The 25,036-nt window shown below is 43.9% G+C and overlaps 1 protein-coding gene across 8 annotated transcripts in view; it reads left to right on the forward strand.

The window, feature by feature from the left end:
- Positions 1-25,036, forward strand: part of TNFRSF19 (TNF receptor superfamily member 19) — a 117,606-nt gene that overhangs the window by 23,011 nt on the left and 69,559 nt on the right. For 2 of the 8 annotated variants that reach the window (XM_073794954.1, XM_073794957.1), the window contains exons 1-2: positions 5,084-5,220; positions 23,379-23,481. In XM_073794954.1, the coding sequence (XP_073651055.1) occupies positions 23,413-23,481 (69 nt within the window). In that variant the 5' untranslated portion in view covers positions 5,084-5,220; positions 23,379-23,412. Of the gene's footprint in view, positions 1-5,083; positions 5,221-5,252; positions 13,218-23,378; positions 23,482-23,889; positions 24,107-25,036 lie in introns of those variants that run through there. The other 6 variants (XM_073794953.1, XM_073794952.1, XM_073794958.1 and 3 more) reach the window with 6 other exon arrangements.

Below are 25,036 nucleotides of genomic sequence, written 5' to 3' on the forward strand. Positions count from 1 at the left end.
CTATTTAAACTGCAGAAAACAAAAGACAAAGAGAAAATCTTGACAGAAATCTGAAAACAAAAATCAAAACAACAAAAAGACTTTACCTATCAAGAAACAAGGATAAGAATTACATCACACTTCTCATTGGAAACTATGAAAGCAAAAAGAGAGTGGAGAGAAATATCTAAAATGTTGAAAGAAAAGCAAAAAATCACCAAATAATTCTTCAAAGAAAAGGAAAGTAATACAGGTCAAAACTTTAAATCTACATAAGGCAAGAATGAGTAAATGAAGGTAAAATAAAGGCTAAATTTAAAAAAATTCTTAATGGATCTAAAAAATAACTGTTCAAAGTAGCAACAGCAACAGTGTATTGAGTGATATAGCATATAGATACATGAAAAAAATGACAGCAGTGTTATAAGAGATGTGAGAGAGGAATAGGAACGCTTGGTTATAAGGTAACTGTACTACCCATGGAGCCAGCATAGTGTTCTATGAAAGTGGTTTTAGATTAGTTTTTAATGGTTGCCCTAGAGTTTGCAATATACATTTACAACTAATCAACGGATTGAGAAGGAAGAAATTAAATTTTCTTTGTTCACAGATGACATGATTACAGACAATCCAAAGAACTGACCCAAATAATTAACAAAAAAACTCCTGGAACTAAAAAGTGATAACAGCAAGATTGTAAGATATAATACACAAAAGTCAATTGTTTTCCTATATACAATCACTGAACAGTTGAAACTTGAAATTATAAACACAATATCATTTATATTAACAACCCCCAAAAAACCAAAAATACTTAGGTATAAATTTTTTAAAATATATGATCTATATGAGGAAAACTACAAAGCTCTGATTGAAGAAATCAAAGAAGATCTAAACAAATGGACAGATATTCTATGTCCTTGAATAGAAAGATTCACTATTGTTAAGATGTCAGTTTTTCCCAATGTAATCTATAGGTTCAATGGAATCTCAGTCAAAATCCCACATGTGATACATGACATTGCATTTGTCAAAATCGATACAACTATTCTGTATAATACCATAATGGCAGTGAAACTATTCTGTACGAAACATGATATTATGCATCTGTTAAAATCCGTAAGAACTGTACAACAGGAAGAGTGACCTTTAGTGTGAACTAAGGACTTCAGTTAATAATAATGTATCAATATTGGTTCATTAATTATTGCAAATATATCACACTAACATAAGATGCTAAAAACGGGAAACTGTGTACAGGGCACAGGGGGTATATGGGAAATCTCTGTACTAACTGCTCAATTTTTCTGTAAATCTGAAACTATTTTAAAAACTGAAGGCTATATGTATAAAAATGTAAGCAGTAGCATCAGCAAAATGCGAATGAAAACCATCATGAGGTACCAGTAGACTCCATTCGAATGGCTAAAATTATAAAGACTGGCAATAACAAGTCGAGTTTTTAAATTAATTTTTTAAAATATTTATATATTTAGGCTGTGCCGGGCCTTAGTTGTGGCACACAGGATCTTCGTTGCAGCATGTGGGCTCTTTAGTTGCGGCATGCATGAGGGATCTAGTTCCCTGACGAGGGATTGAACCCGGGCCCCCTGCATTGGGAGCGCTGGGTCTTACCCACTGGCCCACCAGGGAAGCGCCAACAGCAGCAAGTATTGTCAAGGCTGTAGAGCAGATGGAAATCCCGTACGTTATTGACAGGGATGTAAAATGGTACAATCACTTTGAAAACTTCGGCAGCTTCTTAAAAAGTTAAACATATACCCTAGAACGCAGAAATTGTACTTCTAGGTATTTACCTAAGATAAATGAAAATATATACCCACTCAAAGACTTGTACACAAATGTTCACAGCAGCTTTATTTATAATAGCCAAAAATTGTGCTTTAATCCCTCTCTTCAGTGACTTTCAGTAATACTCTGCTTCACTCAACAGTACCCCTGGCTGGCAGTTTGGGAGAAGGAAGGAGTCTTCTGGCCACCAGAGAGGACAAGTCCAGCCAGAGCAGGGGGTGAGAGGAAGTTTTAGGAAGCAGATTGGAGGGCGTATTGATCAGGAGACTGTCAGCCTTCTGAGATGTTGGATCGGGGCTCTGTATTGATTTTCTTGAGCTGCCCAAACAAAGCGTTACAGACTGGGCGGCTTAAACAACAGAAATTGAAATCAAGGTGTTAGCAGGGTTGGTCTGTTCTGAGGCTGTGAGGGAGAATCTGCCCCAGGCTTCTCTCTTTCCCTATTGGGTGGCCGTCGTCTCCTACCTGTGTCTTCACAATCTTCCCTCTGTGTGTGTCTGTGTCCAAATTCCCTCCTTTTATAAGAATATCGGTGATATTGGATTCAGGCCCACCCTAATGACCTCATTTTAATTTGATGACCTCTGTAAAGACCCTGTCTTCAAATAAGGTCACATTCTAAGGTCCTGGGGATTAGGATTTAAACGTATGAATTTGGGGGATACAATTCAACTCGTAACAGGCTTGAATCATTTCTTTTTATAATCACGTATAGCGTGGTCCCAGATCATGCCAAAGTGGTCCCAGGACTTTGGAGAACTTAAGGACACCTGACTCACCCAGGCTTCAGATTAACCAGACCCAGGAGCTATGTGATAGCCTGCCCTTCCCTTTCGACTACTGACCCCAACTCAGATTTGAGTTCGATATCCCAATTAAATATTGTTCTTTGATCCTCACAGAGAAGGAAAAGGAACTTAGCTTCTCTTGGAGGGTTTATTCTGCTTGACGCTTTTTTTCCCCCAATTTTAAAATTGTGGTAAAATACACATAATGTAAAATTTACCACCTTAACCGGTTTTTTGTTTGTTTTGCGGTACGCGGGCCTCTCACCACTGCGGCCCCTCCCGCCGCGGAGCACAGGCTCCGGACGCGCAGGCCCAGCGGCCATGGCTCACGGGCCCAGCCGCTCCGCGGCACGCGGGATCCTCCCGGACCGGGGCACGAACCCGCGTCCCCAGCATCGGCAGGCGGACCCCCAACCACTGCGCCATCAGGGAAGCCCCTCGAACAAATTTTGACAGCAAAATTTTTGGTTTCAACAGTTAATGAGTTCAGTATAATATTTAAATAGTCATTTTAGGGGCTTCCCTGGTTCGTGCCCCGGTCCGGGAGGATCCCACGTGCCGCGGAGCGGCTGGGCCCGTGAGCCAGGGCCGCTGAGCCTGCGCGTCCGGGGCCTGTGCTCCGCGGCGGGAGGCAACAACAACAAAATTTGTTCGAGAATCATAGAAGTCTGGAAATAAACACACCATAAACTACATTTTCAGATATCACATCAGGAAAAAATTATATGAAACTAATTAGGAAGGGAAGTTATGTAAGTTATATAAATTAAATTCTGTTGTCTTCTAAGTTTTGCAAAAATATTTTTAACTGGCCTTCTAAAAGTTGGCAAGTTGCCATTAGAAAGTAGAAAATTTTCCTTCAGGCCGTAAAAGAGTGGTCTGGAATTCAGAAATGCACTGCAACCTAGATCGTAAAGAAGATGAATTTTTTTTATTTTCTATTTGGATAAATACTAAAAATAAAGTAAGCTTATTTTATTGAATCTGCTACTGTTAAGGAAGGGTAGCAAGACAATTCTAGATAATGTGCAATAAATTTATTTTTTGAAGCATATTTTCTTTTTTTAAAAAATTAATTCATGTTTGGCTGCGTTGGTTGGTGCATGCGGGCTTGGTGCGAGGGCTTCTCATTGCGGTGGCTTCTCGTTGTGGAGCACAGGCTTCTAGGCACGCGGGCTTCAGTAGTTGTGGCACACGGGTTCAGTAGTTGTGGCTCACTGGCCCTAGAGCGCAGCCTCAGTAGTTGAGGCACACGGGCTTAGTTGCTCCGCGACATGTGGGATCTTCCCGGACCAGGGCTGGAACCTGTGTTCCTTGCATTGGCAGGTGGATTCTTAACCACTGCACCACCAGGGAAGTACAAAATTTAAATTATGGATAAATAGACTAATGTGATGATTTTTAGTGAGTAAAGAGTTCAAACTATGGATTTAGCAGAAACGGCCCTAAAAGGCAAGGAGCACAGCTTTGGGGTAAGCACGGGGCAAGACAATCCTCTACGTCATTCTTCTCTTTTGTGGATTTTCAATGCTTCACAAGTGTTAATAAATTGCACCTATCTAAGAAGTACACGTTGTTTTAAAATCTAATTTTCTGAATCCCAAACTAAGACCGAGACTAAGATTAAGTGTCCGCCCAGGGCCTTAAGTGAGAGGGTGACAGATATCAGACACTAGGTAACTCTTGGTTATCTGCTCGTTAATTACTTTAATTAAAGTACCGCTGTTTAATTGGCAAAGTCTAACAATGGAAATTTCAAAGAAAAGACAGTTTACTTAAAATCCTTAAGGACTTGTCACACTGCAAACAAAAACACACTTTGAAGAAGTCACCCTCTCCCCCTGGCAGTGTCCTGGTGCTTCTCCGAACCATTCTGGATACTGGACCCCCGGTCTTCGGGAAGAACTGTGATTTCTCTAAGGGAGAGGCAATTATTACGTGCTGTCCTCTGGAGCCAGGGTGGATGAGGGGGCCTTTCCCGCTGGAATCACCCCGCAGTACCGCCAGGCCTTCCAGCTGGGCAGCAGATGACAGAGCTGCGCTGCGTGAGTCGCAGGCGTGCAGCGCGATTAGAGGCCGGGCCGCCCTGCTTCCCGGGGCGGGGCGCGCTCCCCGCGGGCGGTGCAGCCTTCCTGCCAGGCCCGGCGCGGTGATGTCATGGGATCCGCGGCTCGGCGAGATGAAAGGGATCCAGCGCGGCCCGCTGGCACCAGGCGCAGCTTCCAGCGCGCAATCAGGGCGCAGCGTGGGGACCCGAGCGCTGCGGTCCCGCCACTCAGCCCGGGCGGGGGGCACCGCCGGGCCAACTGGGTGCAAGAAAAAAGGAGGAAAGCAACGTGATCCGGGTCAAACAAAAGAATCCGAGGACGGGGAGGGGGGAGGGCGACTACCTGCTGAAAGGAGCGTTCCAAGAGCCCTGCGCGCACACACGCAAACTTGGCCTGCCTTTGATGTGCTGCAACTGATCACCGATCAGATTACGGGCATTTCATCTCGCTGCTCGTCTGCCTTTGATCTGCAGGGTTCTTCTTCTTCTCCTGGATTGGAAGATTCGTCTGGGCTTGCGCTGACATACATTTTGGGGAAGGTAGAGCTTTTGGCCCAGAAGCGCTGCCAGGGAGAAGCTCAGCTGCCGAAAAGGGTGAGTACTGCAGAGAGTTCAGCACGCTGAAGGCACCGCGCTCATGTTTCGTTGTGGCTTTCAGTTCGCTTTTCCTGCGTGTGCTCAGAAAAGATGCTTTTAGTGCAGAGAGCACGAGCATTTGTGTGCTTGAGGACTATGTGTATGGATGAGAGGAAACACGATACTCGGTGCCGGCTTAGTAGTTTGTACAAAGGGTTTGCAATCTGTCGCGCACATTTTACTTGGAAATGAGTTGTTCCAACAGGACAGAAAGGGAGAGAGCTAACTTTAGCAATCACCCGCCGCTGCAGAGCCCGAGGTCTGTAGGCTGTAATTGCTCTAAGTATTTACAGGTTGCTTTACTTAGTAAACGGGCGGAGGAACTCTACTGGATGCCAATGTTTTCCTTGTTTTCTCATAGAAAAGAGTACAGTGCATCTCTGGCAATACTGTTTCTTTATTTATTCTCTCACCTCCAAGACTACAACCTATCAAATACATTTCCTTATGCAGTGTGTATCCTCAAAGGAATCACTGGAGAGGCATTCAAGTATGATTAAAGCCTTTTCTGGGTAAAACTGAAGAATTTTCAAACAGGGAGGTTGAAGTTGTGCTAAGTTTGTTTTAAAAAAAATCCTCTAGTGGTTTTCTGGAACCTTTGGCAATAGCACAAGCCTCATGTACAGAAACATTCACAGAGTTACTATTCCTAAATTAAAATGTACTTTCAATGTAGTGACAGCTGTTGTGAGTTAAAATTTGCCAACTCTTTATGAAAACTGAGTAATCAACAGTTATGATGTTACATACAGTTTTTAGCGACATTTTTACTTTAGTTGACGCTCAACATGGCAAAACCAAAATATATTGCTGTGCTGAATTTGAAAGTTAACTTGTTTTGTCAATTCAGTGATCACATGCGTGCACGCGTGCACACAGAGCGAAGTCTTTACATTGAGATGCAAGAAAATACAGTGGAAATGTAAGAGCACCATGTTCACATTAGTTCATTTTAATATTCTGGTCTTAATTTTGGGGGGTAAGATATTTATCATCACAATAGTCTATTTTAATGCTAGCCGAACCACAAAGAAAGTGTAAGTGATGAGAGAGATGGGTTATTCTTTAGTCTGAAATTCTGATGAGACCGGAAGGGCCTAATGAGTCTCATTTCACGTGTAATTAATTTTTCAGAGCCAGTTAATTAAATTACTTTCTAAACTTTCCTCCTGATATTCTAAGGAGGATAATTAGCATTGTTTGCTTAATTTTAAAACTGATAGCAGTTAAGTGGAGATTATTTAAAACCATACCAAACTGACTATATTTTTAAGATGTGTCGGTGAGAATTTGAAACATTTAACTGTTGTTTTTAGTCATGCCAAGAGAGGCATTTAAATTTTTATTCTACTGACAATGTGACAAAGCATGTTCACAAAATCCTGAATTATCAGCTTAGGTTGATTTTTTTCATTTATTTGCTGAAAAAGTCCTCTTTAAATCACAAAAGCAGTAGCAATGTTCACATTAGGATAAAGAAAATTAAACTTTTAAGATAATGACTGGAGAAGATGCCCAAAGAAATAGTGTGCTTAAGAACTCCGTCATTTAGTTCATGTTTGGGACTTAAAAAAATTTTTTTATGACTGTTTATTCTGCTACTAGGTTCATTCTAACAAACAGACTTCCTTCAACACAAAACAAAAGGGAGAATTAGCAATTATCTGATTAATTTAGGTTTTGTAGAAAACTAGCTTGGGCGAGTCAAGTCATTGAAAATTCACTTCAGTGTCTGAATTAATTCAGTTAATTGTTTACTTCTTGTGTCTTGGTTGAGAAATGAAACAGATTGTATTTGATTTTAAAAGAAAGATGCCTATTGCTGAATGTACAGGTACAGTCTCAAAAGCTGTCTCTGAATGAATTTCCACCTGAAGATCTTGACTGTGATTTAAGAGGGGATACTCCATAAGACTTCCACTGAACGGAACCCTTACATTACATTTTTTTAAGCACTTTCCTATCTGTTGCTTCAATGGCAGCTTTGTTACTGCAGAAAGGCCAAGACTTCAAAAGACTTATTTCTAGTCCTGATTCTGTCACTGATTAGCTATGTGACCTTAAGGGATTTGCTTCACTCCCCAGTGTTCTCATATGGGAAATGAGGGAGTGGATCAGATCATCCTCCTGAAATAAGCAGGGTGGAATTTTTATAGCCATCTTACAGATGAGGAAACTGAGATTGCAGAAAAGTCCCTTGACTTTCTTAACTAAGTTACATGGCCTGTTTTCCAAGTCCTGGTCCTGTGTCCTTCCCAGTTCACCATGGATATTTTCCAACACCTGCTAAAACAAATGCACTGCTGACTGGAGAACAGTTTGAAAGATCAAGATAACCACTTCCTTCTGCTATGCAGTTTTTGTTTCTGTGATAGATGTGTCAGTCAACTGGATTAGTCCGCTGACTTCCAACAGTTGCTTTTGCTTCCGTATTTCTAACCAGTCTGAACACAATTACTGCTACACATAGTTTACCATGACATTTAAAATAATTTTCACAAACATTTAATATATCAATGCAATGTGGAATTATATATGTTCGTGTGTCTGTATGTATCTGTACGTGTGTGCACATATATATATATTATGTACATCTTTTGACATTATATGCACATCTTTTTGTGTTTCCAAGGAATTGACACTTTCTTAGAAGATGTCAGTGGTGTGCATGAAAAGTTCAATAGTTAATTAAAGGCTGCTATTCCTCGAGGGAGATTCCCAGTGGGATTTTGTGAGATTTCAGTTTACATATTCAATATGGGCTGGTACATGATATATATTCCCTATTACATTTGATTATGTTAAGAATCCTTGAACATGTTTTCACTAACTCCTTCTGGGTTTTTTCTTGAAAAAAAAAAGGAATATATTTCTTGTGAATAAATTTATTTATTGACTATAAATTTTACACATATGCACTGCTCTCAAGGCCAAATATCTCTCATGTCTTATCACCCTCATAAAGGTTTCATATAAAGCTTTACAGATTATTACTTAGTAACATTCACTAATATTTATTAATGTGCTAGTTATTAATTCAATACTATTTATTGAGTACTTGTGTGCAAGGCACTCGGACGGTATTTTTCAGGACACCATCTCATTTAAATTTCCAGCGATTGAGTTTGTCATTCCAATTATACAGATGAGAAAAGTGAGGCTCGGAGGGATTAAATAACAGGTGCACGGGTCGCAGGGCTGGTTAAGTGGCACCACTAGAGTCTATCTGATTGCAATTCGGGTTCTTTTGTTCTAGGGCTGGGCAGTTAATTCCTTCTATTGTAAGAATTACATACAGCTGAACTTAATTGTTAGCAAACATTACAGCCAAAATTTGGCAAAAACGTGCTCTGTTTTTCTTTCTTTCCTTCTTTTGGTATATTTCATGAGCACTATTAGAATTTTTTGATAGGGTTTTCCATCAGTTGGCCTAGAATCTTCAACTATAAAGGACCTCAGGACGTAATTCATTCTTCCTCTGCTTCAGGACTGGACCACACTCAAGCATCCACCATTGGTCTGGCTGGTCAGACTCCCTGTGGATGGCAGGGCTGGTCCCAGGCACCCTGGAAACATTCAGAAACTGGTGTGCCTTTAAAGAGTGATTCTTTAAAATGTCAGCACCGTTTAGAGGAACGTGCTATGAAAGGGGGGGCAGGAGGAGGCTCCCTGGTGGCCATGCCTCATTCCCCCTCAACTGTCACAAGCCATTCAGCTTTGCTCCAAGCTGCCCCGCAGATCCACCCACTTGCTGAAATCACCACTCTGAAGTGACCAAGTCTCACATCCTTCGATTGAGAAGTACTTTAGCATCATCCATTGTGACTTAGATCTCTGGTGAGAAGGTGGAGGGAGGTGAGATGGGGGTGTTGAGTGACTTCATGAAACCATTTCTTCCAACACAGCCCACTCCCTTTGTGAGAAGAGTTCTGAGAAGTACAGCTTTGCCCATCCTGTTAATGGTCCCCAGGACCTAGACAGCCCTATGGCCTAGCCTCATGGGCTGCTGCCCTGCGAGCCTGTTCCTCAATTCTGCCACGTGCGGAAGAGTCCCCTGGATTTATCGGGAAGCAGAGAAGGAGAGTCAATGGGTCGTTTCTCCTCTCAGTAAACACATGAGAAGAGTCTGGCCAACGCAGTGTCATCAACTCACCAGGGTCAGTGCAAGTGCTGCAACTTACAGCACATTTGCTCTATAAATGTCACGAGTTTGACATCATACCAACTAAATAAATACCCTCCTTGGACTTTCCATGTGTATTAATTTAAGCATTCGTGGTACGGTGATGGTTATATTAGGGTTCAGGAAGCCTGGATTTTGGATCCTGTTTTGTTATTAACTTGGTGTGTGGCCTTGGGCAAGTGGCTTCCCATCAGGCCCCAGCCCTGCGCTGATAGTCTGATCGGCAGCGGTGGGTGCTGGGAATTACTTCAATAGCTGGGTCTTCGTTACTTTCCCCCTTATTTTCTTAACTATATTTGGCAAACTTTACAACTCTTTGAGATTGTGGCCCCCCATTTATTCATTCATTCAACCAATTTTTAATGAGTACCTACCACGTGCCAGGCACTGTGAACAAAGGGACAGAATTCAGGAGTCTCATGTAGCTTGCTTTCTATTCCTTTTTCCCATGAAATAGTGCTTTACATGGAAATTACTAGAAAGTCAAACAATTTTCCATTAATTTTGCTTCCAGTGAGCTAGCTTATCACTGAAATTATTTTCTCAAGAAGTTTGTTACTTCATTGGTTCAACTTTTTTAGGAATACATTCTAAACAAATACACTGCGTATCAGCCTAGATATTGCTAAAACTAGCTTCAGAAAACCAACCCATAACATAGTCTTAAAAACAACACCTCTGCCGAGATCTTCCTAAGAATGTGGCTTTTTCAGGGAATTCGCTGGCGGTCCAGAGGTTAAGACTTCGGGCTGTCACTGCCGTGGGCCTGGGCGCAATCCCCGGTTGGGGAACTGAGATCCCTCAAGCCACAGCAGACAAAAAAAGAGAAAAATTTAGCCTTTTCACTAGAATTTCAATTCATTCATGATAGTCAGTGCTCTAAAGGGAGAGAATGCTTGCAGCCCTAATTCTAAGCATTGGTTTCATTCTGAAAGAGGCTGGGAGTCATATGATTCTTTTTGTACCACCACTGTGTCCTCTTTCCTTCAGACACTGTCCCCAGGTCACTTACACTCAAAGTGAGGTAAGTGGGGAGCATTTGTTGACTTAAGCGGCCTCTTCTTTAAAGAGTAAGAGGCACTTAACAGCTACAGTGCAGAGGTTCAGTGGCTCTCCGCTGTCGAATACCATTTCAGTTATCGATTTCTGATGCTTGGCGCTGTGTGCCTGACAAAAGGTACAGCCCTGCCAGCGGTGGCTGCCATGTAATGAGCACTTACTGTGTGCCAGGCACTGGGCCAAGCGCTTTAAATACCGCATCTTATTTAACAGCGACCAATGAAACAACTTATTTCAACGGTAGAAGATACAGAAAGTTGGGAAGGTCAAGTAACTTTTCCAAGGGCATGCAACCAGCCAACGGCCAGTTGGCCTCCAAGGCCAGAATATGCGATGCCAAAGGCTGTGTACGTTAATAGGATCTGTCTGCAGAGAGCTAGCAGCGGGCTCACGGGGAAGAGCAGTCACGTACAGATGACATGCTGCAAGAGGGAGTGAACTACATAATGTGCCACTGTCTCTAAGTAGAAAGGGAGGCCAGAGAAAAAACAAAGTAGTTCCTGCACTGGCAGATTAAATTCCTCTCAGAAAACACTTACTGAACATTCACGTGAATGTCTGATACTATCGGGATGCAAGTTTGAGCAAAATATGCTGCTTCTCGAAAGCAGGACTCCTTTTAAGTCCTTGAGGAAGAAAGCTAAGTCACAGGAACTCCGGACAGGAGGGTGCTGTCATTGTGGTAAAAAGGCCTCAGACCTCGCCGTGACTCCTGGGAGCTGTGGCTTCTGAACTGGTCCCTTACCAACTCAGGGGAGGCAGCATAAAGAGGAAGCTTGGGGCGCAAAGGAAGGGCAAGTTCAGGGCACACAGGAGGCAAGGCATGCAGACCAGTTTGGCCAGAACTCCAAGTGTCCCGTCTAGAGGCAGGAAAGATAGAGCTGGAGATGTGGGTGGAGCCCAAACATGGAAATCCCTGACTGGAAGCCATTCTTCACTGTGAGGAATCTTTGTAAATCTTTTCATTGGACAGTGACCGTGATGAAAGGCAGGGGGAAGCAGGACGGGTGGAACAGAGCAGCCGGGAGGGAGGTTTGAAGGGAGGTTTGACGGCGGGGCATTCAGGGGAAGGGTGCGGAGGGCCTGTTTGGCAGTGGACGGGGTGGTGGGATGAAGAGAAAACGAGGAGGAAGGGGTGAGTGTGTGAGACCTTAACAGAGAAGCAGCAGTAAGTCAGCTTAACCACGGTGGCCGGAGGATGCCCTGTGTGCTGGGCTCTGGGCTATGAAGAAAGCAAGCTGTGACCTCGGGAAGATGAGGTCTAATTAGACAAATAGGTCACTTCCATCTAAGGGCGAGCTTGTTAGGGAACCTTGGGCTGTGATGTGGTCCCAGATCACAGCTGACAGGTAGGCTGGGGACAGGCACACTCGCCTTGACGTTCAGGTAGGACAGTGCGTATCATTTGTAAATGGTTAAAAATAAGTCGTGATTGCGGTTTCTGTTCCGGCCATGACAGCCTTGAGGCTGACACTTGGAAGGATATTTTTAATGTAATTTTTACAAGTACACAGTAGCGCATTCCCCGTTCTCAGTGCGGGGTCATGAGACGGGCGGATTGGTGACCAACTGTGACAACTTATTCATTCTCTCAACAAACATTTATTGACCGCTACCATGGGCCTTGCGGTATAGAAAGGAAACATGGGATTTGGTTCCATTCAAAGAGACGTGCAGGTGTGCCGGGGAAATCAGAACCAACACGGGAAGTGGTGGGCGCCCCTGCACCAATGCGGTGCGTGCGCAGTCTCTTGGGCTGGGGGGAAGTTTGTCCACTTACTCACTGGACGGATGAACGACAATTGCTTACATTCCTGCAGCATTGTAGTGCGGAAACCTATTTGTTCTGTACATGGTTCTTTTACTCCTTCCACTAAATCTGTGGAGCGGGCACCGTTAGCCTTGCTCCGTAAGCGCGCAAAGTGGAGAAGTCTCGACACCGTCCTCGAGCCGCGTGTGGACGCACGAAGCCCGGACCTGCGCGGCCCACGATCCCCGGGGGCCTGGGCCGGACCGGGCTGTGCCCGCGCCGAGGCGGTGGACGCACCCCGACCTCTGGAGGCCAGTGTCCGGCGAGCGAAATGGGGAGGACCCGCCGGGAAAAGCATCTGCGAATGACGAGGCGGCTGATGGGCTGGGTCCTGGTGATTCGCACCCGCCGCGCACACGTGTCGCATCGTTTCCCGGGCCTTTCCTGGCGCAGAGGCGGGCGCGGGGTAGAAGGTCACCGGCAGCGCAGAGGCACAAAGGCCTGGAAACAGGTCCAGGTGGACGCGAAGGCGTCCCCCTAGCCGCAGGCAGGTCCCCGACACAGCCCCGCTCTCCGTGGTCCTGGTGAGCCCCCTCCTTCCTACCCAGGTCCGCCAGCGGGATGCAGTCAGCAGCTCCCGCAGCCCGGGGGCCACCAGCGGCTGGACCGCGGCTTGGGGCACCCGGGGGACTGCGGGGACGCAGCCCGGAGCCCAGAGGGTGGGTGGTGGGCGGTGGTTCCGATGTGGGCGGGGCTCCAGGTGGGCGGGGCCGGAGGCGGTGGCCGTTGCCGGGCTACGGGGCAGCGCGGACCCGCGGCGCCTGGACGTGCCGGGTGTGCGCGCGCGGAGGGGACCCCGGCCCAGCTCCGCACCGAGTGCCGCGCGCTCAGCACGGTTCAGCGCGTACCGGAGCGTCAGATCGCCGCCGAGACCTGCGGAGTAGCCTCCAGGCACCCGGGAAGGTAAGTGCCTCGCCGCCCCCGGGGCCGTGGCGCCGCGCCGCGCGGCGGATCCGCACGGGACGCGCGCGGAGAGGAGGCAGCTGCGGGTGGAGGGAGGGGGTGCCGGCCTGGGCTGTTCGCGTGCAGAGTAGGGGGCGGGAGGACAGGGCCGGCGGAGGCGACTCCCGGGAAGGCTGACAGCAAGGCCACCGAGATGCTGCAGCTGGAGGCAGCGGAGGGTGTGAGCACCCCCCCGGCCCCCGTGGGCTACGGGAGTGGCCGCGCTGAGCCCCGCTGTGCAGGGATCTTGTAAATAGAAAGGCTGCATTTAGGCGAAGGTGCGTGAGTGTGTAAGTGTGTGCGCGAGTCTCTCCCGGGGCCTGGACGGGGGCGCTCCAGCCCGTCCTGGCGGGAAGCGGTCTGCAGGCCGGCCGGGCCGGAGGGAGCTGGGGAGGGGAAGGGAGGGCACTCGGAGGATGTGCCAGCAGCCCGTAGACACAGTGATGGGAAGGGCCGCTCTCACAGCCCTGGTCAAGGGTCTCATGCCATTTCATGGAACAGAAATTTAGCTCATACACTCTTGAGGATGACGTTTGGAAGCATCCAAATACAGCGATATGTTTTGATGGTAGCGAACTATGCGTCAAACCTGCAGTTACCATTGTAAGAAATCCAGGTCACTTTTTTTTTTTTGCATTTTAATAAAAGCCCTCAATTTGCAAACAACGAAAAAACATAAGCGTTGTTCGATATTTCTTTAATTGATACAGTTTAAAAAACTACTTATGAATGGGTGGTTTTTACTCCAATGACAGTTTTCCTTTACTAGAAGACGATTTCTTTATATAAACAGGAAACAGTTATTGTTAAATATGACTTCCGCAAACAGAAGGATTTATTTTAATATGTTGTTATTTCATGACCAGATACTTGTATGCAAAAGGGAAGATTATATTGCATTCGCTCAGGATTTACGCCATATGTTTTCTGTTGTACAGCTTCACCTTAGGTGTAGTTTAAAAGCATGTTTATTTCAAGCACGGCTTATTATCTAATTTAAACATACGTAACTAGAGGGGGTGAGAATAGAGTCCTTCCCTGGAAGACAGTTTTTGACAGTCATTCACAGAGATGTCGGTACTTAAAAAGAGTTTTTCTTCGCATAATATTTATTAAGTTTTGAGGATAATAGAAAACACAGAAATGCAATTTCATTTTGAAAATACTGCCTTGACGTGAATACATAGTGCATTATCATGAGCTCTATGTTTGTTCCTTTTTAACCCATGGAAGTGTCTCATGACATCTACTTTGTTACTGAGGCCACATGGCTTTATTGACTTGGGAATGTTTTTCCATACTAAGTGCTAGCTCTAGGATGTTGTGTTAGCATTTTCTGGGACATTCATGGAAGTTATTTGTTTCTTTGATGGGAGTATTTTTAGGCTCTGAGTCCAGGCTGGATTTTGAATTTGAAAGGTAAGGACATAGGAAGACTTTTTATGCACTTGAAATTGCAATGTAGAGTACCTTTCCTATCCAGAAGACTTGAATAAGGAACACTGCTAAATTTAAGTAACCTTTAAGAGGCTTTTTAAAAGAACAGAAAGAAAATTTTTTTTTTTACTTTAGATGGTCATCAAATTTAATTTATATATAATGTGTTTGTACATACATGTAATAATCACATGCTGTGCTTAATATGTTCATTTAATTTACTAGTTGTAGCTCTAATATGTGAATCCAGGGTATGTTGGGGACATTTGAAACCTAAGTGAGGAATTCTGCTAACATGAGGAGAAGATTCTTCTCCTTTTTCACCTATTTAAATCTCTGAACCCAAGCTTAACCCAATCCTCTGCAACCAGTTCAACCATTCAAAATATAACACAGCACAAAAAACTGAAGGCATCTTTAATGAAGAAAGCCAAGTCCTCTTAAATCTGATGAATCAATATTTAAAGTCAAGCATTTAAAAATCTGGAAAAGGCCAGCATGCTCTGTCTGTTGACAACAGGTTGAATAAGAATACCCACCTCGAATAAATGTACACCCCAAATAAAGAGACAGCTGCTTATGGGATAAGGGAGCCAGGAACAGTTAGACAGTTCAAGGCGTTTGTCTCATGGCAGCGGATTCTTAAACGGTCAGAGCCTGTCTAAAATGACCTTCTGGCTGAAGAAAAAGAACAGTCAAGCAGTGGAAACGCAGTTTCCTTTCATGATTTACCGGCTGAGCAGTGAATTCATTCATCGTATTTTATCTGTCTCAAATGTTTACATTTAAAAGTAAGATGTTTAAACAGTATTGGGTTATCGTCTAGTCCACACATCACAGAATAGGTACCTTTTAAATTGACGTTTTAAGACCTGGGTTTTTAAAAAGAGAACAACCAACCTCAGCAATTATATAAGACGAAGGAGCTTGTCCACCTCAAGATTAGATGTTATTCAGCCAACTCTTCCCCTCCGTCTGCTCGGATGGCTCTAATCTGAGGAAATTCTAAAAGAATGGAGGCCTCTTATAATGGAGAACACTACACATGTTACAAAGAAGGACTTTGGAATCTATCCAGGCTTCTAAAATAAAAATTTAAACAGCTGTGTTGTAGACATTATTACGCACAATTCTCTAGAATAGACTGTGTCAATGTTTGGGGTCCCCTCAGACCTTGATGCTACAATTGTCCTATTTGTATTTTAGGATTGAGAAACATTTGTGAATTGGGAGAAGAGTACATCAGTTACAAGACGCTTGTTGATTGAACATTCTGAGAACACTATGACTGATTTTCCTAAAGCAAAAATGACAGCACCTACAACTCAGCGAAATGAAAAGAATTAGTCTCAAAAAACCATATCCGGGGCTTCCCTGGTGGCGCAGTGGTTGAGAGTCCGCCTGCCGATGCAGGGGACACGGGTTCGTGCCCCGGTCTGGGAAGATCCCACATGCCGCGGAGCGGCTGGGCCCGTGAGCCATGGCCGATGAGCCTGTGCGTCTGGAGCACAATGGGAGAGTCCACAACAGTGAGAGGCCCGCGTACAGCAAAAAAAAAAAAAAAACCATATCCTAGGTTAAGTTCTGTTCAAAAAAATTATAGGAGCCTGACAGTGACTGGCCCCTAATGTTTTTGAACTTTGGAGGAATTGAAGATATTGTATTTGGCAACAGAACATTTTAAAGCTTGTAGAGTTTTTAGTAGAAGATATTTTTTGACTTGAAAAGGGAAATCATTCTCATTTCCCAGCCAACAACAATATGTATATTTTTATTACCACATACCTTCGTGAGCTTCCTAGGCTACAAAAAGGGATGCCAACCCTACTGTGTAGGAAGAACAATTTTCAGGATATAGTGAAATTGAAGACAGAGATAAAGAACAGCTAGAGGCTAGGGGTTATTGCCCCGTTTGGAAATAGCAGTACCCTAAATTTCTAATTAATTTTTTACTGTAAGGTAGATAGCTAGTGGGAAGCAGCCGCATAGCACAGGGAGATCAGCTCGGTGTTTTGTGACCACCTGGAGGGGTGGGGTAGGGAGGGTGGGAGGGAGACGCAAGAGGGAAGAGATATGGGGACATATGTATATGTATAACTGATTCATTTTGTTATAAAGCAGAAACTAACACACCATTGTAAAGCAATTATACCCCAATAAAGATGTTAAAAAAAAGAAAATTAATTTTTTACTCTCTTCACATATGGGACTGACGTTATTCGCAGCCATTTATGATTCTGTTCCACCATTAAATGTAAAAGGCTCTATGTGTGGCGTTGGCGTCATTTCCGTGCTGATTTTATAAATTGTAAGCCTGCCAGTGTACTTTAATGTTGATTTCTTTAAAAATATTTCAGCTTATTGCATATTGGAAAAATGTATGAGTTGGTTGTACCTTCATGACCTAATAATGTTCATACAGTTCTGCTAGATGAAAATGTTTACATGTTGCATGCCCTGTGTGCTGGATGATAAATCAAATGGCTTTGAAGGGATGGGGGCAAAAATAAAAGAAAATTAAGCAACTTATTGTGAAACGAATTATCCAGATTTTTTTGAGTTATTTCAGATTCATATATTTTGGTCATTTATAAGATCACAAATAAAGACTATTCTCAAAAAGGTTACTGAATTGTTAAAATTAGAAAGATACATACCAGCTCATCCTCTTGGTGATCTTTGTTGATATTATAGACCTGTATTCAGAAATGGGGGCCTCACCTGAATTGTGTGCTACCGCCAACACTTACAGTTCAAGCTCGAGCTGTGGTCGCACAGATTTTCCCCTATATCATTTTATCCCTTACAACAGCCCTAAGAGTAAAAATGTTATCCCTAGCTAATGAATTTCAGCATACGTTGGGCACGTATTTTGGGTGAGTTACCGTTCTAGAGGGAAATCGCAGTTCTTGTCATGAAGTCCTCAGACCCTAACTGATGGTAAACTCAAACGGCTTGGTTATGATGAATGAAGGAAGGTTGCCCCCTGTGACGATAGGGAGGAGTAGAGACTGGAGCACCAGACGCCTATGTTCTTCTATGGCTGGGACAACAGATGCTCAGCTGTAGCTCATGTTGCCTTAATGTGGGACTCATGGATGCCAGGCTTTCTAATTTTTCAGGAAAATGCTTCCTTTTTAATATTGAAAACTTGCTTTTTTTTTTTTTTTTTTTTGCGGTACGCGGGCCTCTCACTGTTGTAGCCTCTCCCGTTGCGGAGCACAGGCTCCGGACGCGCAGGCTCAGCGGCCATGGCTCACGGACCCAGCCGCTCCGCGGCATGTGGGATCTTCCCGGACCGGGGCATGAACCCATGTCCCCTGAGTCGGCAGGTGGACTCTCAACCACTGCACCACCAGGGAAGCCCATTGAAAACTTACTTTTAAAATTAAGTGCTGTACTGACAGAAGGAAACGATGCCTCCTGGTGAGATGCAATACAAGAGCTACAAAGAGAGAGAAGGAACCAGATAATCATCCTGTGAGACAGAGAGATATCCAGGGTGCTGTGGAAGCACCAAGGAGGGTTCCTGTGCCAGATGTAGGGAGACCCCGGTTTGACAGATTTAGGGAAGGCATGGTAGATGAGGCACAGTGTATAGGAGAGCCCCAAGGCAAAAGACGGGCGGCAGTGGAGGGACCTGCAGGTTGAAGCCGCCACCGCGGTTCAGATCCAGGGCGCTGCCCCTCCGCAGCTGCTCCCAGAAACCCTGAGCTTTGCCTGGCGACGCACCAGCCCAGGTCTTCAGGATCTGGACGAGGAAGGGAAGGGGGCTGCACTTCGTTTGAGCATCTGTTGGATTTACCCCGTCTAGAGGCTGGCCAATCAGGACGCCTCCCTGTTAGTTACCATTCATTCAGATGCGCAGGCTAAGCAGGTTAACTTGGTAAGCAGCCACTTTCTCTGCCGCCTAACAGAGTGTTTGCCAGCTCTGTGCTTTGGGCTCCCACCTCTTCTTTTTTGCTTGCCTGGTTCTCCTGACACCTGCTTGCGTTTGCTGTAGAGCAGCTGGTGAGGCAGGAATGCCACACACCTAGATTCCTGTAAACCAGCATCCTTGGTCTTCTCCTGATATTTAGGCAAACTGAAAACCCTTGTGGGCCCATCGTACATAATCTCATAATGTGTGTATCTTGTGCTTGACCACCCCTCCCCCAAATAAACAGAACCCGGAATTCCATCTATAAAAGCATTTCTTTACCTTGGCCAGACCCAGAAGTTAAAAGCAATTTCAGTAAATACCTTTTTATGGCCTTGTTTTTATTTTAAATATTATTACTTAAATGCTTGTTATTTCATTAACTTTTCCTTCTTTTTATGAATGCCAGAGCATTTCATAAGGTATTTCATTTGTTTCCAGGAAATTCAAGGTCACGCTTATAACACTGCGAGGGCTAAACTGTTTATTTCTAAACAGTCTGTGGCCAGGTGGCATGAAAAGTCTCCGCAGCCCTGCTTAGCTGGGAGTCCCTGCAAAGCACACCTGTGCGGCGTCCTCCCCCAGATGGCATCACCTCCTTTCAGGCACCTAATAACCGCTTCATCAGAGCTGGTGTTCGTTCAACCTGTTACGTGGTTACATAGCTTTGTTCGTGTTGACCAGTTGGATGTAGTCCTACTGTGCTAAGTGGAAGGGACTTGGATGCTCAGTGTGGAGGGTACAGCCCTTAGTCAAGCTGGCAGAGCGCCAGGGCCCTGCCTCTGGGTCACCAAGCGTGAATTTGCTTTGGTTTCCACTGTTTCTAGTACATGTGTCCTTCGGCCCTCCGCGTTCTCCCCATTGTGTGGGGATAAAGATCTGCTTTAGAGGGTAGGTAGTAAGGAAAGAAGCTGTACTTCTTCTGAAGCACTGACACAGTACTTGGTACCATGAATGCTAAGTTCACACTGACCCTGTTCTCAGTCTTCGAACACTTTCTGCAGCCTCAATCCAGAGGCCTGAAACGCTACCTGCCCCTCGATTACGACTGTCTGCATCATGTCCCACATTTGTCCAGAAGGTTGCAGCCTTCAGGGACTGTCACACATACTGGACCATTTGCTCCTCAAGAATAATATCACTAACAGTGGCGGCCACCATTGCTAATGAGTATTGAGCACTTATTCTGGGCCAGGAACAGTCACATCTTCCAGCTGTTAAGCTCACTTATTCCTCACAGCCGTCCAGGAGGCGGTACTGTCACGACGCCCAATTCAGAGAGAAGGAAACAGACTTGGGTGAGGTCCACAGCGAGTAAGTGATGCTCCCAAGAACAGCAGGAACCACGGCAACATCAGCTTTCACCGTGGGTAAAACCATGAGCTTTTAGTCTGTCCCAGGCCCTGGGGTACGCATCTTACCTGCGTTATTTCAGCAGACCCTCAGCTCACCCCATGAAAAGGGGTCTGTTTTTGTCTCTGTAGATGTGTGGTCTCAGAGTGACTTTGCTAAGAAATGGGACTAAAAACCCAGGTGTTCCGGTTGCCATTTTCCTGTGACCATTCTCAATAACGCCCAGGCTGTTTTCAGTTATGGTGGGTTTACCTGCAGAAGACTATTGGAACTTGGCCTTTATATCACCCTGACGGCTCTCAGGATCACCCACCCAAGTCTAAATTACATCCCAGCCTCTTGGTGTAAAAAGCCAGGTTAAACAAGAAGCCACAGAAAACAGAAGTGGCGTATTTCAGTGGCACAGTTCAATCCCCAGCTCCCAGTGTAAGAAATCTTCTGTGAAGCGCTGCTTGCGTATTTTAAGCCAATTAGGATTTTTAAAAATATGTCACTATATCATTTAATCCTGTGTCCTAATCTAGGGCACTGAATGCCTTGAGAAGGCAATAAGATTTTATATAAATCCGAAACAGAATGTTTATTTTATCCTGTTCACCACAGAAGAATTAGATCTGTTACGTGCAAACAAATGTCAGGTGTTTCCCACAATGTATTTTTCATTGTTTTGTGCTTCTTCATTCACTTAGTTAGTTCCGGAAGCGTTCACTGAGCACCTTTGTGCTCGACACTGGGAACACAGAGAGTTCTAGGTGTGATCCTAAAATTGAATGCTTTAAAGGAACATTCAGTCTGGGAGTGAAACTGACCTGCAATGTGATGGGTCTTGTCCATGGATGCGGAAAGGGCTGTGGAACCCCAGGGAGCACCTCTCTTCACTCTGCTTGGCTGTGGACCGCATTCAGCAGAGTGATAGTTGAGCTGGTTCCCAGAGGGACCCAAAAAGCGAAAGGCTGTCCAGACCAAGAGGGCAGGATCACGGGTGTCCAGAAGAACTGTGGGTATTGGGGTACGGCTGAGCTGGGCGGGCAGTGAGAGCAGTGACCCGTGATGGGACCGGCAGGCCGGCGGGTGAGATTGTACAGGGCATAGGTGCCGGGCCGAGGAGTTCAGAAGATAAACTGCAGGGACAAACCCACCTGGACCCCTGGAAATTTAGGTGTAGCAATGCTCCTTTCGTATTTCCCATTCAAACTACTCAATTTAGCATGTGTGTTGGGAAGATAAGACAAATCAGCACATTGGATCTAGTTCCATTAATTTTTTTCTACCCTATCATCTAAAAAAGACCCAAAATCTTTGTGATGCAGAAATCATAGTACACTTTGTTCAAATTTTCTCCTTTTTTTTGGTAGTGTATATGTGGTTTTTATCTCATCATCTTTTTTAGTTTATAAACTTTCAAAAAGGATCATGTTACTTACCTTTTTTGCCCCAAGAGCACTATTCATATATTTTTTCCATGAAATATTTACACTACAAAGATTTTTTTAGGGTAAAGAGGGTAAAAAATTCACCTGGATCACCACAGTATAAACCTAAACCACTGATAATATGTTGGCACATTTATTTTTGTACACAAAATGGGTGTATCTTACAAAGTCGGAAGCATAGCGCCATGACTTCTAGACTGACGTGCCTTTCCAAGAAGAGGCTGCAGTGTTTGTGTGCCTTACACAGTAACCTGCACCATATCCCAGGAGAGTTTTCTGTGTAAACCGGATGCTCGATTATCGACCGATTATGGACAGACTCTATCGATCTCTTTATTTCTCATGTTTTATGTAAATGCTTTGGTATTTATACCCTCTTTTCCATATTAGTTTACTTCCATGTAGATTTTATGTTTTTTACTTTAAAAAAATTAACACATTAAAAAAAATTGAAGACCCCGCTGGGAAAGAGATAGCCTAAAGCATACCTTTCAGGGAATGTGATTTTATCTTCTGACCCCAATCCTTTGTCTGCACAGCAGCGGGTTGCATGGTTGGGTAATTGCTGGATGATTTTGAGATATGCAAGGGGAAAAAAAGCTATGACCAAGAAGCTGGAAAAGCAAAAAAAAAAAGCCCGTTTGAATTCACTCAAAATGGGTCTTTCATTCAGCCAAGCTTAAAAATGATTTTTCATTGCCCTGGTGGTTGGAGCTGCTGGGGCAGCTGGGATGACCACCTGGGTTGGTCTCCAGGCAGGGGAGGGGTACGCCCCTGGCTGGCTGCTTGGTCCACGGTTAGGGCAGCAGGCTGCTCAGCCCGCTTCCTTTCTTGTTATTGTTGCTGTTTTTCTTGAGCTCTTTGGTTCTGGTTCTCTGCTCTGGTTTCTTTCCAATTAGTCAGGTTATCTGCTCTGGGTTTCTGTTAAAGAGAAACAGAACCATTTTTTCTCTGTCTCATCAATGGAGCAACCAGGTGAGTCTTCACCTTTTACACATTTTCAAATAAATCTCTTCTCTTGACATTGAGTGAATCTGTAAAACAAAACGAAACAGATTCATTTCTGCATTTTCGATCATTCCTGGTAAGGACAAAGAGGCTTAGTTTATCTTTTCTTGAAACGTCAGGATACTGCCTCCAATTCATCACTTGTAAATGATTTTTAAATGGTTTTAAATAAATGCTCATTTTTCTGCTAGTAGATGATTTGCACTGCACTGGTTTGGGGAAGAGCTCACAAATGCCAGATGTTAGCTATTTCTGCTTCTGAGTGGAGCTGAAGGCCCAATACCCAAGCACACAGTTTTTATTAAACGGAGCAGGTTGTTTTCAGGTGTATGTGACACGGGGACATTGGAGCCACCCACCTGGGTTTGCTCTGCCTCTCACTGGCGATGTGACCTTGGGCAAGTGACTCAGGCCTCTCTGAGCCTCAGTCTCCCCATCTCTAAAACGGGGATAATGACAGTATCCACCTTCTAGAGTAGTTGTGAAGGTGAAATGAGTTCTGCTAAAAATAGTACCTGACATGGCGTGCTTAGCATGTGCTAATTGTTATTTTATCATTGTTATCATCCTGTATGACTAAACCCGTATAAATGGAAGGTTTCTATAAGTCACAGTTTGAATGTGATTCTCTGCTGGGTGAAGTCGACTGGACACTGTAGAGACTTGGATAGAAAGAAAATAAAGGCATGTGTAGCCTGGGAACTCAGAGCCAGCAGGAATTTTGTATATACTGTGTAGGTAGACAAAGCTTCAATTCTCATAACCTAAATTTGTAAGGAATTACATCGTACTTGTCTATGGTATCCTTTTAAAAGGTGATTCCTTTTAAAACATAAATAGTGTTATGTCTTACTAACATACTAAATAATATTATAGTTTACTAGTGTATATAGTAAATGGTAACTTTGTATAGTAAATACAGAAAGCCGTCCCTCATGTTATTAATGTTAACTGTATCTTCTTATCTTTCAGAGCTCTTCAACCAGAAATACATTTAACGAGAGCAATGGCTTTCAAAGTGCTACTAGAACAACAGAAAGCATTTTTCACGGTTGTAGTTTTACTAGCCTGTTTGGTAAGTCAGCTCTTTACTTTCATAATGTGGGGACAGAATTCATAGAACTAGTACCCAATCTATTTTCTCTTTCTAACCCCATATCTTAAAATGTTCTTTCAAATTCATTTTATCATTGTTGCATTTAATGAATAAGTCAAAGGTTGCTGTTGGGTCTTGACTTGTGTAACAATGGTCGCAATTCTTTATTTAAATCTAGATGAAATCATAAAACCACAGCATCGCTCGTTGCTGCGTGATAATGTTGCTCCATCGAGTTTGTAGGCAGATGCCGCTCCCAGCACAGCCTAACAAGACCTTAGATTCTAGATTGGAGCCCACGACTTCACAGGTTGTGAAAAATTAGGAATCATTTCTTAAATGCTATTGTTTTACATAGTTATTTATATCCTTCTCGGTTTCAAAAAGCATCAAAGACAGATGGAGAATTGTAATGTTTGAAAGCTTTAACACAAAACATCTATGAAGCTGTTCAAAAGAATTACTGAAACATTTAATCTGGAGATGCAGTCATGATCTACAAATATAAAAAGAATTATCTACACTGAAGACAGTTCCTGAAGTCTTCTTGGAAGACAAAGGAAGAGGAAATGGGGTCCGACTGGAGTCTGACATGCAGATAGATGTAAGGAAAACATCCCTTCCTTGAGTTGAGGTTGTTAAACATTGGAAGGAATGGTCCACAAGAGAAGCTGTGGCATTTCTTTCTCAAAGCGATGCAGCGTCTTTGTGGTGGAGGGGAATCTCCTCTCTCCTTTAAATAAAACCAAACTCCTCTAAGATTGGTTGTTAATGAGGGTTAAGAAAGGTGGGAGGTGATTACTAGACCTTTAGCCCCAAATCATGGTTTGGTCTTGAACCCCACCTTGGATTCTCCCTCCTGCCTGCTCTAGAGGTTAAGGCTGAGATTTTATTTAAGGAGGTTGGCTGACTTCATTATAGATATTTGCTCCAAGGTGGAGACAGTTTGTACTGAATAACCTCCCATTGTTATAACCATCAAAAACCATTTCTGTGCACTTGTGCCGTGGACATGACACACACCAGCCTCTGTTCCCCCAGTGCTTCCTAAGGTTCTCAGTTTTCCCTTAGGGAAACAAAATTGTGTCAATAGTCAGGAATGTTACTGAGGGAGTCCCTGCTTGATGTAAGAGTTTGAACTGAATGTTGTCACCAGTCTGAGATTCTGTTAATATCAACATTTTTAATGAAATACCGTCTGTTAAGAAGCAGATATACACACTTTTGTAAGATGGTGTGTATAAGATGAACTTACATTTTTAGGTAAAATAAGAAATAAAGACTATATCTTGAAAATGACTTACAACCTTTGTTTTTGCAAAGCAGATAATCTTTGCATTGAAGTCCTATGCTGTGAACCAAAGTTTATTGTTAGGACATAGAGAACAGACTTGTGGTTGCCAAGGGGGAGGGAATGGGGGAGGGATGGATTAGGAGTTTGGGGTCAGCAGATGCAAACTATTACATATAGGATGGATAAACAACAAGGTCCTACTATATAGCACAGGGAACTATATTCAATATCTGGAGATAA

The sequence above is a fragment of the Tursiops truncatus genome, chromosome 18, assembly GCF_011762595.2.
Source record: "Tursiops truncatus isolate mTurTru1 chromosome 18, mTurTru1.mat.Y, whole genome shotgun sequence".
NCBI classification, from domain to species: Eukaryota; Metazoa; Chordata; class Mammalia; order Artiodactyla; family Delphinidae; genus Tursiops; species Tursiops truncatus.